This window comes from Peromyscus californicus, unplaced genomic scaffold (genome assembly GCF_007827085.1).
Source record: "Peromyscus californicus insignis strain IS unplaced genomic scaffold, ASM782708v3 Scaffold_20__1_contigs__length_68692818, whole genome shotgun sequence".
Taxonomy (NCBI): domain Eukaryota; kingdom Metazoa; phylum Chordata; class Mammalia; order Rodentia; family Cricetidae; genus Peromyscus; species Peromyscus californicus.
The window spans coordinates 21,696,071-21,710,287 of NW_026294503.1; the positions used below are offsets into that span (position 1 = coordinate 21,696,071).

A 14,217-nucleotide genomic window follows, 5' to 3' on the forward strand; every position below is an offset into this window, starting at 1 on the left:
TTTCCAAAAATAATGGGCGGAAAAACCGACCTAGGACATTATTCCCGGCCCACCTAAGCGGCAGGAAACCGGAAGTGCGCGTTGCGCGCGGCTCTTTTGAGACCTAAAACTGAGGCTGAGCGCGAAGAAAATGGATCGGTACTTGCTGCTCGTCACCTGGAGGGAAGGAAAGTGTCGATCGGTGGCTGGTGGGGAGAGCCAACCCGGGACTGAGGCGGCGTCCCTGGAGAGCGCCGAGAAACAGCCTCGTAAGCGCTGGGCTGAGAAGAGGCGGGAAAGACCGGCGGGGAGGCGAAGGGATTTGAGTTTATGTTGAGGTCCCAGGGGGAGGAGCATAGGTCAACTGGTCCCAGGAAGATGCAACTCTCAGAAGAAGTTTTAATAAAAACCGAACAGTATTATATTAATGGAAAATATATAAAATTGTGGGTATTGGATCCCAGTGCGCCAAGGGCTTGGCACATTGAATGTTTAGCTGGTTGAATCCTCTGGTAGTATAGTAATCGATTTCTGCTTTCTGGAAAGGTAAGCCTTTAGAAAGTACATATGCCTCAGTGTTCCACCTTGAAGAAAATACAGAAAGAAACGATAGAGTCTGCAGATCTCGGGCTACATTCTACATTCACTTTTTTTTTTTTTTAAGAAGTGTCAAATTTTAAGCGATTTTTAGCTGCTTTTGATTGTATTTGCTCTTTGATGTCTCGTCTAGTCTCTATATTGCATTTTCCATGTTTTGATCAAGCAGACGTTTTGAGGAAGAAATGTATATGTATACCACTTTGGAAGGAAGTTTTGATTTTTTGTTACCGACTAGCATGTATGAATCAGGAGCCTTGACTATTTTCTCTGCTTGCTCAAATTTATCAGCGCTTGAGTAGAATCTTGATCCCCAGGTATTCTGGGCTTCAGATTCTCTAATAGTGAAATTGAAACAGACCTAGATTATGCTAACTCTTGAGCTTTCTGAGTTAGGTGACTGAGTTAGGTCTTTACTTTTACAGACTTGACAGCATCCAGTATTTATCACCTCTTGAAGAGAAGCATCAACGATTCAATCCATCCAGATGATAGCACATTTCCTGGTAAGTGTAACAGTATAACAAAAGCCTCCCCCCACCCCTAATCTGGCACAACATTTTACTGGGTATTAGTTTGACAACTGAGGAATATAAGAAATACTTGTTGACTTTTAATAAGTCACAGGGATATGGAGATATCTTAAGGAAATACTCAGCTATATTACCATTCCTTTCTGGTATTTGGATGTTGTAAGTTGTTACAAAAGTTACTCTGGACTCCTACTTTGAGTTTTATTTCTTTCATGATTCCCCCCTCCCCCATCTTTAGGTATATATAGCGTAGGGTGATGTGGCATTGTGAAGAGGTTCTTGCCTTGAGTAAAGACACATTATTAAAGCTCCCACATTGACTTTACCACTTATTTGTGGATTTTTTTTCCTCCTGTCCATTCTTACTGATTCTTTTAAAACAAAGACAAAAACAACTTTGTACTTGCCAAAGACAGTGCTCTTCTCCTCTTGATTTTACTTGTGTTTTTGGTAAGAAATCTTTCCTCCCTTTAGCGCTATTGGTATTTTACAAACACGTCTATTTGCTTTAATAACTTCCTTTTCTTTTGCTTCTTCTCCATCTGATAATGTTCCTTAAAGACTCAGAAAATGAAAATATGAAAAAATTCTAAAGGCTGAAGGAAATGTCCGTAGATGCCAGGAAGAATGTCCTCATTCTCATTGCTATCGATTTCATGATTCTGTGATAATCTGCTCTTTTCCTTTCCTAATTAGAGACCCTCCAGTCTCTTGAGGTGTGGAGGGGCAGCTCTCACCACTGAAGAATGATGGCTAGTATGTGTTGCACTAGCCTGTTGTCCAAGTTCTAATGGTACTAATTTCTTAAGTTGGTAAAGTTTAGATAGTGCTATTGTAGCAGCAAAGATTTCCCCCATTCATGCTTTTAAAAGAGATCTTGGGAGCATCCTAGAGGTTCTCATGAATGTATTCACCCAGCTTGTATAGGGAGAGTGTCTCTCATAAGACTCTCCTTTTGCATAGTAATGCAGAACTCTGCAAGCTGAAGTCATGCAAGACTATCCTAATACAATAACCAATTAGATATTACAGTTGTTCCATGACCTGTAACGCTCTGTCAAAGCTAATGAAACTCTTGTTGGGGGCCACGGAGATGGCTCAGTGGGTAGAATTGCTTGCTAATATGGCTGATGACCTGAGTTCCATCCCCAGGACCCAGGAAGGAGAGAACCAACTGCAAATTGTCTTCTGATCTCCACAAGGAGCTGTGACACACATATCCCCCCACCCCACACACACAATGTAATTTTAAAAAATTTAAAGCACTGATTGGTTTTACGTATTTCAGAAAGTAAGGAGTAAAGGTGATATGTGTGCTGAGAGTTAAAAAATGAGACACACTGCAATTAAAGCATTTCATTTCTTTGTAAAAACAGCATCGAAAACAGCCAGTCAGCACTTTCCACTGGTCATCATAGAACTTACACAGATTTAGCATCTTTTCAGTGCTCTGGTGACTTACACTCTAGTATCAGCTATTGTGAGATATCCCTCCATTCCTTTAATGTGAAAGATTTTGCTGCCATTATTTTCCTTGGGACAAATGACAGATGACCTTATCCTTTTTATCATGTTTGTCACAGTAACTAATCTAGAACTCTTTTTTTTTGTTGTTGTTGTTTGGTTTTTTGAGACAGGGATTCTCTGTGTAGCTCTGGCTGTCCTGGAACTCACTCTGTAGACCAGGCTGGCCTTGAACTCCCAGAGATCCGCCTGCCTCCCTGAGTGCTGGGATTAAAGGCGTGTGCCACCACCGCCCGGATAGAACTCTATTTATATAGATTGGAATAGCACTTTCAGCACTAACAATTTGGGTTTTTTGTGTTCTTCTTCTTTCTCACTACTTACCTTTTCTAGTTAACCACTGAAAAATACTACATGAATTTACATCAGGAGACCAGGAAGAAACAAAATTTAGATCCTTTGCTGTCCCTGTGTAAGCTGAATGGTAGATGTTCAGTGATCAGTTGGCAAACTGTGAAAGTGGTAACATGATTAGTCACTGGCATGGCACACGTCTTTTGTTTGGTAATGGTTTGTGCACTGAAAAGCTAGGTTTGTATAGTTATGCAGACATCTTTGTAAGTACTATCAGTGCATTTGGACTTTTCCTAATTGTAGCCAGCAGCCATTAAAGGTTTTATTTCAGGGAAGATGAGACCTTCTTCTTCTTCTTCTTCTTCTTCTTCTTCTTCTTCTTCTTCTTCTTCTTCTTCCCCTCCTCCTCCTCCTCCTCCTCCTCCTTCTTCCTTTTTTTCTTTCTTTCCTTTAAATAGGTATGGGTATGGGGTATGCATGTGTATATGCTTGTTCTCATGTAATCTAGGGATCCCTTCTCTACCTCTCAAGTGTTGGGATTATAGGTGTGTGCCTCACCTGCCTGGCTGGCTTTTATGTGGGGGTCTGGGGATCTGAGCTGCAGTCTTCACAGTTGCATGGCATGTACTTTATCTGTGAGTCACCTCCCCAACGTCCAGATCTGCTTTTGAGGTACTCTAGTTGTAGTGGACACATTTGAGAAAGTCAGAGCTATTGGAGTTATTGCAGAAGATCAGCTGACGGGTGAGGGAGATGGCTTGTAGGAAGTGGATAGATCTGAAGGGAATTGGAGGGAGAATACTTGACTTAATGTTGACTTGGCTTAGTTTATTAGAAAGGAGTCATAAATGATATTAGAAATCTGACTGGGATAAATGTGATGGTGACATTTACTAACATGGAAGCATATTCATAAGCATGATGCCTTGTTTAGAACATGTGGATAGTTGCCTAGTAAGATATTGAAGTAAAATATTGTGTAAAAGTTGAACAGAGATGTGTATATCTCAAATCACAGGAGAATAGTGCTGGAGATGTGGTTATCAAATCATCCATGTATAGATGGAAGCCATGAGAAAAATGAGGTTGTTTATAAATAATGGAAAGACAAAGGAACTCAAAAGAATCCAAGGATTCAAAGAGCACCAATTTTAAGAGACCGTGAAGGAGGAGTCGGAAGAATTAGTGGGACAGATCCAAGTGATTTAGGGGAAAGTAGTCATATGATGAGTCACCTTTGAGTCTTCTCTCTCTCTCATATGCTGAGAAATTAAATAGCAACAAAACTGAAAATTAGTACTTTAGTAAGGAGTCAGCTATTGGTGACTTTGAATCCAATTTCAGTGGCATTTTGGAAACAAAAAAGCCCACTGAATTGCCTTTAAAGGGCTTGGCAAAGCTGATGAGGAAGAGGTGGTCACAGACAGGCAGCATTTTCGGGGAGTTAATGAAAAAAGTGAAGAAAGGGATGCAGCAGTAGCTGAACACGTGAAGCTGGGACTCCATCAGGAAATGCCGCTTGGAGAAAAATGTCTGTGGTTTTCAGGGTGAGGGGCTGGTTTGGAGCGCCTGCGCTGGGATCACGTTGAGGGATAACCTTGTATTGGAAGGTAGTGCCTCTTGCATTTTGGCAGGAAGGAATGAAGAAAGACCTAACAGGAAGGCAAGTAGAGTGGTCTGATGTTGCATGAATCTTAAAAGTTCTTATTAATAAAATCAAACCTGAGGCCAGGTATTGGGGTGAACACTGGAAGATCAGAGAGACAGAACAAGCCACAGCTAACCTCACCTGGCCAACTTCTCAGCTGATCCTGTTTCCTCAGACTGGAAGCCTCTGTGTCCTCATATCTGAATGGCTCTCAGCTGAACTGTGCTGCTCAAAACCTAAAAGCTTAACCAGCCAAATGCTTCTAGTTTCTGGTCCTCACGCCTTATATGTCTTTCTGCTTTCTGCCTCAACTCCCTGGGATTAAAGGCTTGCTTTCTGGGATTAAAGGCGTGAGTCACCATGCTTGGCGGTATCCTTGAACCCATGGATTTCTGCCTCTGGAATGCTAGGATTAAAGGTGTGTGCTGCTACTGCCTATCCTCTATGTTTAATATTGTGGCTGTTCTGTCTCTGACCCAGATAAGTTTATTAGGGTGCACAATATTTTGGGGAACACAATACCACCTCACTGTAAGGACTTAATAGTCAGTGGCTTCCAGTAAGGAAAAAAAAGGATTCTGCTGAGCTCTCTGGAAGAAAGTTGCAATTGACAGCACCTCACCTCACTCTCACAAGTGCATGCTTCACGTTTTCCCTCCCAGCCTTGACTCTGGTTTCTCTACAAAGATCTCAATTCCCTCTGGCTCCTTGGAGATGCGTTCCAGAGTGACCTTTGAGTTCTTTTTATTATCATTTATATTATTATTATTATTATTATTATTATTATTATTGCATTTTCCAAGTAGAATATCTTCCTGTGGCCAGGTAGAACCAAGCCTGCATGGTCTTTGGCGAGGGAATTATTCTTTCTTAGTAGCCTATCTGGTTTTGTATGACCAACCCAGAGGGAATTGTTCCTCAGTAGCCTATCTGATTTTGTATGACCAAGCCATAATTGAGTAGCTGTATTTTTTTTTTAACATTATAGTAGATTTTCAATGATGGTTAAGTAATGTGGATTTTATATTATGATGAATTCATGCAAACTTGGAACTTTGTTCTTTAAACAGATTGAAAGCTTTGCATTTTTTACCAGTGGTTTAAAAAAGACACATGTGAAAATGTGTATAACTTGGAGAACTGTAGACTGTGTTTCAGAATTATGTAATTCCCTAAGCAGTCATTTGCTAATGATGACTGCCTTTTTTATTGTCTGCCTTTCTTCTAATAAGTGTGATTTGTTTTCTAGCTTGTTCAGTGGGTGGCACACCTCATCCCAGGAAGTGGTTCTTTGCCGTGCAGGCAATATGCGGATTTTATCAGGTAACAGCTGTTCGTGAATGCCTTTCCTACTAGAAAGAATTCCATGAACCCAGTTCGTCTAATGCCACCTTTTGATCGGTTGGTTTTGTAATAGCTCTTGGGAGATGCCTGTGCCGTAAATGGTTCCATGACTCCTCTACTTACCACCATTTCCTCTGTTAGTTTTGTAGTTCTGATTGGCAAGAGATACATTTTGATGCTGAAAAAGATAAAATAGAAGATGTTCTTCAAGCAAACATAGAGGAATGTCAGAGTGCTGCTGAGTGTTTTGAAGACGATGACAGTAACAGCAGGGAGTCCCTGTCCTGGGCTGAGTATGCTCGCAGGCCGATACCGCCTTTCAGATGTTCAGCACTAGCCTGTCGTTTAGAGACAGGAGAGAAAAGATGGAGTATTTTAGCATTGATAGCGGGGGAATTTTAATCAACTGCAATATTTAATACTTCGTTTTTTAGAAGACACTGGGCAGTTTAGCCCTGTTATCTAATCGATACCTGAAAATGTGGTTTAGGTTTACCCAACTGTTAGGATGCTTTTGCACTGGCATGGCCTTTTCTTGAAGCTAACTTCTGCCTGATACTGTGATAGCTGGACTTGAGCACTTACTTAATGCTAACAGCTAGCACTCAGACAGAGAAGCACATCGTTCTTCTCTTCTCTCTGGCTTTTTTCCACTTTATATGCCTCTTCGACATTTCCGATACGTTTTGTAATCCACAGAATTTCTGAGGAGTGTCAGTGTGACTGACTTGTAAGCTTCATGACTCTTGTTAGAATGTGAAAGCGATCCAGGCGCTAAGTTATGATCATCTTTCTTCTTAAGGTGTTCCATTTCTGACTCGTTAAGCCCTTTCATTTTAGCCTTCGTAATGTGACAGGAAAGGCTTTCGTTTTGTTTTGGTATTCATATAATATACCTATAAATTGTATAGGCTTTAAGAGTTCCTTCTTCCTGATTTCAGATTGTGGTATTCACTCTGTTAGTGAAGGGGGTGTAGAAGAGGGAGGGACTGTGGAATTAGTAGGAGTTAGGAAAGTACTCTCTGGTTATATGAGGTAAAGCTAGGCACTTAGCTCTCCCGGGTCTCTGTTTATTCACTCATCAAGTATAGAAGATTTTTTTAGGTACTTTCTAAGATACCTCCATTGAGCCTTAAAAGGCCCTTGTTTTATCACTGAAAAAAACTATGCAGTAGTTTGCATGTGGCCATATTTCCACAAGAGGGAGCCTGAAAACTATAGTCTAGCACAGGATGCTTTAAGATTTTTGTTTTAGACAATATCACCCTATGAAAAAGGATTGAAAGATTCTTATCCTGTATAATAAATTATTCTGAGAACAAAATTTCACCATATGAATAAAATTTATAAGTTTTTAGGACTCTGAGCAAAATGTTATATTCTCAGTGAAGGCTTAGAACTAACTTAGAGAAAAACAGTGTCCTTTATTAAAACCTACTGCTGGCTTGTTTTGAAGATTAGAAAAATGTTTGGTGTATTATTTATATTGAATACATAAAATATAACTTAGGGGTTTTGTTTCCATTATTTGTTTCCATTGTTGGTTCTGTTTGGTTTTTGGGTGTGGGTAAAAGCGTGTACTTGCAGGATGAATTCTAGCTTTTATACATAATAGTTACATTATTTTAGGACACTTATGTAAAGGAGAAATACTATCCTAATGGTACATGGGTTTGTCAGCAGAGTCAAAGGTTATGTGTCTAATGTATGTGACTGTGGGTACACAGATCGTTATTGCCTATTTTGATTATATGGTTTATATATGTGTGTGTTTATACATATATATGCATATTTGTGTAGGTTATTTTTTTCTAAATCTATTCTTTTATTGTAGCCTATATGAAGAATCAGCAGAAAATTTGCATCAGTTATCAGACAAGCTTCCTGCTCCTGGTAACACAATAACTGTTTTTGATCATTTGTATTTTCTACTTTATATGGATGAGTGATGAAGTCAGTGTATTCTAGAGAACATTAATCCTGTAAATTCCAGGAAAAAAAGCTTCCTTAACCTAGATGGTTTGGATAACATTCTTTTATAGTGCAGTTAGCATGCTCATCACCAGATGGAATGTTGTGCCGTGGAACAAAGCTCTTTGCTCAGCATTTTTTTTATAGGAACCTTTTTTTTTGTTCCTAAAATGGGAAGCATATTTTATGAACTACCATATGATATTATCCTTAAGACTTTTTTTGTTCTAACGTAGCTTTTATTTGTGTGTGTGTGTTACTCAAATAATCATTGGTAAAATTTGGCACAGTTTGGTATTTACAAATACTTTTGCAGTTTTTTATGAATATTTTCATTGTTGAATATCATTTATTGACATGTTCGATGTCTGAATTATATGTCATGCATTGTTTTAGGAACTGAATATACAGTGGTGTGTGAAGCTAGATAATTATAAAGGATCTCAAAGCTTACACATAGTAAAATTCTTATAATCAAGGAGCTGGCATTTAGAGCCAAATTTACTGCAGAGTCCTGTATGGAAAATAACTAAGAGTGTGTTGAGATGGCTCACTGGTTAAGGGCACTGGCTGCTCTCGCAGAGGACCTGGGTTCAGTTCCCAACACCTTCATGGAAGCTCAAAACCATCTATAATTCTAGTTCCAGGAAATCCAGTGCCTTTTTCTGGCTTCCATATGCATCAGACATGCACAGTCATGCAGACAAACATACCCATGAAATAAAAAAAAAAGTACTTTAAAGAGAAAATAACAATGTATTCACAAATAAACATTTTTATAACTTTTTGTCCCAAGGATTGAACCCAGGGCCTTGTACATGTTAATCTACTCCCTAACCCATCAGATTTCTTTTAGTAAAATGTATCAGATTTAAAATATTTACTAAAATATTATACAGTTGCTGTTTTCATCAAATTAAATGCCTTTGATTATCCAATTTTTATTTGGTTTCCATTTCATTTTAACTTTTCTCGTTCTTCAATACATTTGTAATTTTATGTCATTTAAACTGGTATGAAGTAAACCTTTCTCGGAATCTAATGATGCTAGTATAATTGGTTATACTGAATGTTTTATTGTCCTTTAAGAGAAATGATTTATTTGAGCATTGCAATTTTATACTCATTCGTTCCCTTTTGGATAACAAAATTAAATGTAGGAGAATATAATGAAATTGCACAGGTTTTTTTTTTTCCCCTGTTGAGTACAATAGCATTGATGATCTCCAGAGCAATGCATATAATTAACTACTGCTGGAGACTCGGCGAGCAATTATGATATAGTACATTGTTTTCTACCATGCGCTAGCTATTTCCAGATAATATGGCATGAACTCGAATGATGAATGCTTCAAATTTTTGAACTCCTGAAGATGTGTATTGGTTTGAAATACTCCTCTGTCTTCTAAATAAGTTTAAAATTTAGTTGTTTAGAGCACTGTTTTGAGCCACTCTAGATCGAACATCTTTTAAAAATTATGATTTTTTTTCCTAGGTAGAGCATTGATAGACATAATTCTCTTGCCTTCCGACAAAGATCTTCCTACATTGAAAGAGTGCTTGCCCACTGTAGGGGCGTTGAAACATCTGAAGGAGTGGCATTCAGCCAAAGTTATCATAGCAGGAAATCACTGTGAAATGTAAGCTCCTTTGGTCATATGTCATTGTTCTGTTGAGATCTGCTGCCGGGGTTTCAGTAGATTGAGCCTTTGAAAAGGACTTTAATGTGACTAGGTCATGTTTTCTGTCGCACTGTGATTAGAGAATTGTACCTTTACTGCAACCTAGATTTTGCTCCTTTCTTATTTCCTAGATGTTTACATATTTGATAAACCCTATCAGTGCTGATCTATAATCACTGTTGAGCCTTGGTTCTCCAAATTCACTGTGTACTTTCAGGCAGGTACCCAGTGAGCACTGGGGTGACTGGTATGCTGGATTCATCCCGTTCTGTCTGCTTTCTATGGTATATGCCAAGGTAGAAATAAGTACACACAGTTGTATTTATGACACATTAGTAGAGGTCAATTGTGCATTCCAGTTTTGATTCCAAAGTTAGTACTCAGACTGGATTTATGAACTTCATGATTTTTTTTTTTAAATTTCATAAATCAGGCACTTAATAGAATTGTGAATAAGGCAGGCATAGTAGTCGATAGTTGTTAAGAAAGTGCGAACACACCGGCTCCCCGCATGGAAGTACAGGTAAAGCAGGAATGCTAACAGTCAGCATCGCCTGTGATCAAGTGCTGCCATGGAACTCCTAAAAGCCATGAAGGAAGATTTGGGGTGACAGTGCTGTTTCTGATCTGAGGGACGGGAACGTCTGACGCGGTGAAGCCGGGAGTAACAGGACGGTTTCTGTTCACCTGGTAGGGATGATGACGACACTGAATGTGTGGGAAGGTGGCAGCCCGTCCTCAGAGACTGACTTAATGGGTCACTCATATTAATATAAAATTGCAGTTACCTCTCCTAGGCTGTAGCATTTTAGTAACCATTAAAAATAAGAAAGAGTTATCATTTAATCATCAAAATCTTTTTTTTTTTTTTTTTAACAGTAATTGTCAGAAAATTGCAGAATACCTTTCAGCAAATGTCGTACCTTTCGAGGAGTTCAGAAATGCCATTGACTCAAGGGAGTTGTGGAGGGGAGAGATTCAGATACGGGAGAGAAAGGTAAAGAGATTGCTTGCTTTCACCATGTACAGCGAAGTAGACCTTCAGACCTTGTTTCAACTGAAGTTAACACCAGTGTCCCTCAGGAAGATATTCTAGATTGACACCAAGTGGAGTTTTCTACAGTGATGGAAACTGCATCTGCTCATAACAGTGGCCCTTAAGCTACATATTGCTACCGAGAATTTTCTGTGACTTGTTGTACCCTCAACTGAATTTTTAATTTTATTTCATTTTAATTACTTATAATATCAGTAGTCACTGTGATTATGTTTTAAGTATTACTGTTCTGTAGTGTGGCATTTTGAAAACAGTATTAGACATTAGTCAAATTCATTTTGTTGAACTAAGTTGATTAATTTTATTGCCAAAGTTATCCAAAAAGTAGTGGGAGCAGTTACCTAGTATTCTTAGGTGATCTCTGCCATATACAAGCCAGCTAACCTGAACAGTGTTTTAAAAGTTTTACTAGACCCTAGATATATTATCTCTGTGATGAAATTGTCACTTAGATTTCTTTAGTCCTAAATTTCTGAGGTAAGTGTTGGTGGTTTTTATATCTATTTTGTAATATGTTCATATTAATTCTTGTAAGTTTTATAGATAGGAAAATTAAGACAATTTCTTAATGTTTGTTCAAGATAGTGTGCCATCATGAATGGGCTCTTACATTCCCATTTTTTTTGTGTGTTTGTTTATTTATTTTGTTTTTTGTACTTTTTTCTCCCGTTATCTTTCTTATTGGCTTAATGAAGCATCCAATAAAACAACAGGAAAAATGTGCCTAGTCTATCTAGAGTAACATACTGGCCATCCTAGTTTTAGGAAGATTCAGTTTTCAGGAAAACTGTCTCTGCAAATGGTGTTGCTAGGAATGAATGAATGAATAAATGAATGAAATAAACAGCATTTAGCCAAAGTTGTAGGCAGAAGTTTCTCAGTCCTGCCCGGCCCTGTGGTCCCACAGCCGCTTATAAATAATCACTCTGAGGCTTATATTCATTACAAACTGTATGGCCTATGAGTCAGGCTTCTTGCTAGCTACTTTCTCTGGTCCTGCCTGGCCCCACAGTTGGGATGACTCTCTCCCATCCACATTCCCGCAGCTGCTTGGTCCCAAGTAAACATACAGAGGCTTACATTACTGACAGACTTCTTGCTTGCTAGCTCTTATAACTTAACTCAACCCATTTCTATTAATCTATATGTTGCCACATGGCCATGGCATGACTGGTCTGCTAGCATCTTGTTGCTCGTTCAGTGGCATGCAGGCATCTCTTCTGACTCCACCCTCTGTCTCGTCTTCAGTTCGAATGTACCGCCTGACCCTGTCCTGCCCTGCCATAGACCAGGGCAGCTTTATTTACCAATCAGAGCAACACACATTCACTGCGTAACAGAAAGACGTAACAGAAAGAGTGGAAGAGCTGACAGTGTGAGCAGGAAAATTGCCTTGGTTTTCATGTTCTCAAGTCATGTGCTCACATGTAGGCAGATCATGCCAGAGTTCTCCTGTAGTATGAAGTTAAGCACTCATTAATCCACAGTAAACATTTCTTTCTTTTCTTCTTCTTGTTTTTTTTTTTTGTTTTGTTTTCTTTTGTTTTGTTTTTTGCTTTGGTTTTCCGAGACAGGGTTTCTCTGTGTAGCTTTGCGCCTTTCCTGGATCTCACTCTGTAGACCAGGCTGGCCTCGAACTCACAGAGATCCACCTGCCTCTGCCTCCCAAGTGCTGGGATTAAAGGTGTGTGCCGCCGCCGCCACCGCCGCCGCCACCACCCGGCATCACAGTAAGCATTTCAGACTCGGTGCACTTCATAGCTTTCAGCCAGCAGTCATTCCAGTAGACTCTAGAGTTACAATGCCCGAATTTACATTCTGACTTGGTTCCAATTTTGTGGGACATCTTGGTACCAGAGATGATGATGATAATCCATAGGGGTTTTTTTTGAGTTCTGTTATTTAGAGTACAGAATAATGACAACAATATGTCCTGGCTGTCAGCATTTTTGCGTCTTTACTGTTAACAGTGGCAGCGTTACGGCTTCTGTGGTAACTGCATTTCTTATCACCCATGTACATTGGAGGTAAACCCTGCGAGGCACTGTACTAAGTACCTAGTACCTGTGCACTAAGTACACAGGCAGCTTCTGTGTGGCTGTAACTTACAGACTGGTGGGAAGCCAGGCATTGAATGTGTATGGGGAGGTTGCTTGGTCCTATGGGCTGCATGAAACAGTTAGCATACTATTGCTGACTAACCAAGGACCACGGAGGGGTTATGGGAAGTTGATGGTGAAGGTTAATAGAGTGATGTCAATAGCTTTCCAATGGGGAGAGCCACCCTTCTTCTTGTTCTGAGCCGATGTATCCAAAGAAAGAAAGAAAGAAAGAAAGAAAGAAAAGCCACACTCACATATTTTATATTTAGAGTAATGTTAGTTTCTTCTCAATATTTTCATTCTAATACAATACATTAGTCTTTATTCATAACATCTGTAACTGAGTTCTCTTGGTTTCTCTTTTCAGTTTGGATTTGAAATTAGTTTTCCTGAATTTTGTTTAAAGGGAGTTACACCTACGAGTGTTAGTACATGTAATTTAAATCCCTGCTTTCTTGCCAAAAAGATAGCACCATCGAAGGATAAGACTGTTCTACCTAAGGTAATTATATATACATTTAATTTTTCCTGCTATCATCTGTTTGTGCAGCTTTGTTCTATAAAATATATTTGACTCTTGCCTCACTAGAACTAATATGCATGATATGTTCACGGGTATAGCTTATATAACTCTCATAATTAAGTGCTTTTGTGTGATGAGTACTACGTGTTGGTACTCATTGCTACAGAGTGGTTTTTTTTTTTAATAAGGTAATAATTTTAAGTCAGTATAAGCCTGAATTGGACTTGAATTGGAGTTTACTATGGGACCCTTTTAAGGAGAGTGAAAAGCTAGCTGCCTAGATGCTAAAAATTAGATGAAGGTTGAAGTTAGCTAGGCCTTGGTTTAGAACTTGACTCTGTCGCCTGGTATAGATTGGATACAAGCTTGGATGTTGACAACTCGTTTGTGAAATGAGAGCAATACCACCTTACAAAGATGCTGTGAAAATTAAACGAGGTCAGAGATTAGCATCTGATGCAGAACCTGGCATAGGCTTAACGTGTGGGATTAGGCATGCTAATTCTCTTCATGAATCTTCTGTAGGTTTATTCTTTACATGCAAGCAATTATAAGATATAATAATTACAAGAGTACAGCTAGTTGTTTTTTTTTCAAATATTGAAAACCAGCATAAGAGGAGGTCCTTTACGAGTACTTCTGAAATCGATCTTAAAATATCCAACTTAAGAATGTGTAAAATACAGAGGTCCTGAAATTATAAGATGTCAAATGATGCTTAATATTTTCTGACAGAAGGGCAGTAGAAAAAAAGGATATCATTTCTGCTGTGAATTCATTTCCCCTTATTGTTTATAATTACTTACTGTAACAATGTCTGTCTTTCACAGAATTTTTCAGTTCTTTTCTAAACCTTAGAAGATTTAGTGACTTCAGATTCTCTTCTTTGGCAATGTAATGATCAAGTATAATAATCTATCTTTAAACATTGTTTTTCTTTGCTTCTACTGAGAATAATCTTCA

At 38.8% G+C, this 14,217-nt stretch overlaps 1 protein-coding gene across 2 annotated transcripts in view; it reads left to right on the forward strand.

The window, feature by feature from the left end:
* The first annotated feature begins 17 nt into the window (after positions 1–17).
* Positions 18–14,217, forward strand: part of Mtbp (MDM2 binding protein) — a 74,718-nt gene continuing 60,518 nt past the window's right edge. The window contains exons 1-9 of one of the 2 annotated variants that reach the window (XM_052747827.1): positions 224–248; positions 1,002–1,082; positions 4,903–4,993; positions 5,825–5,898; positions 6,061–6,212; positions 7,754–7,812; positions 9,386–9,530; positions 10,452–10,569; positions 13,099–13,233. In XM_052747827.1, the coding sequence (XP_052603787.1) occupies positions 4,936–4,993; positions 5,825–5,898; positions 6,061–6,212; positions 7,754–7,812; positions 9,386–9,530; positions 10,452–10,569; positions 13,099–13,233 (741 nt within the window). In that variant the 5' untranslated portion in view covers positions 224–248; positions 1,002–1,082; positions 4,903–4,935. Of the gene's footprint in view, positions 249–1,001; positions 1,083–4,902; positions 4,994–5,824; positions 5,899–6,060; positions 6,213–7,753; positions 7,813–9,385; positions 9,531–10,451; positions 10,570–13,098; positions 13,234–14,217 lie in introns of both variants that reach the window. The other variant, XM_052747826.1, reaches the window with a different exon arrangement.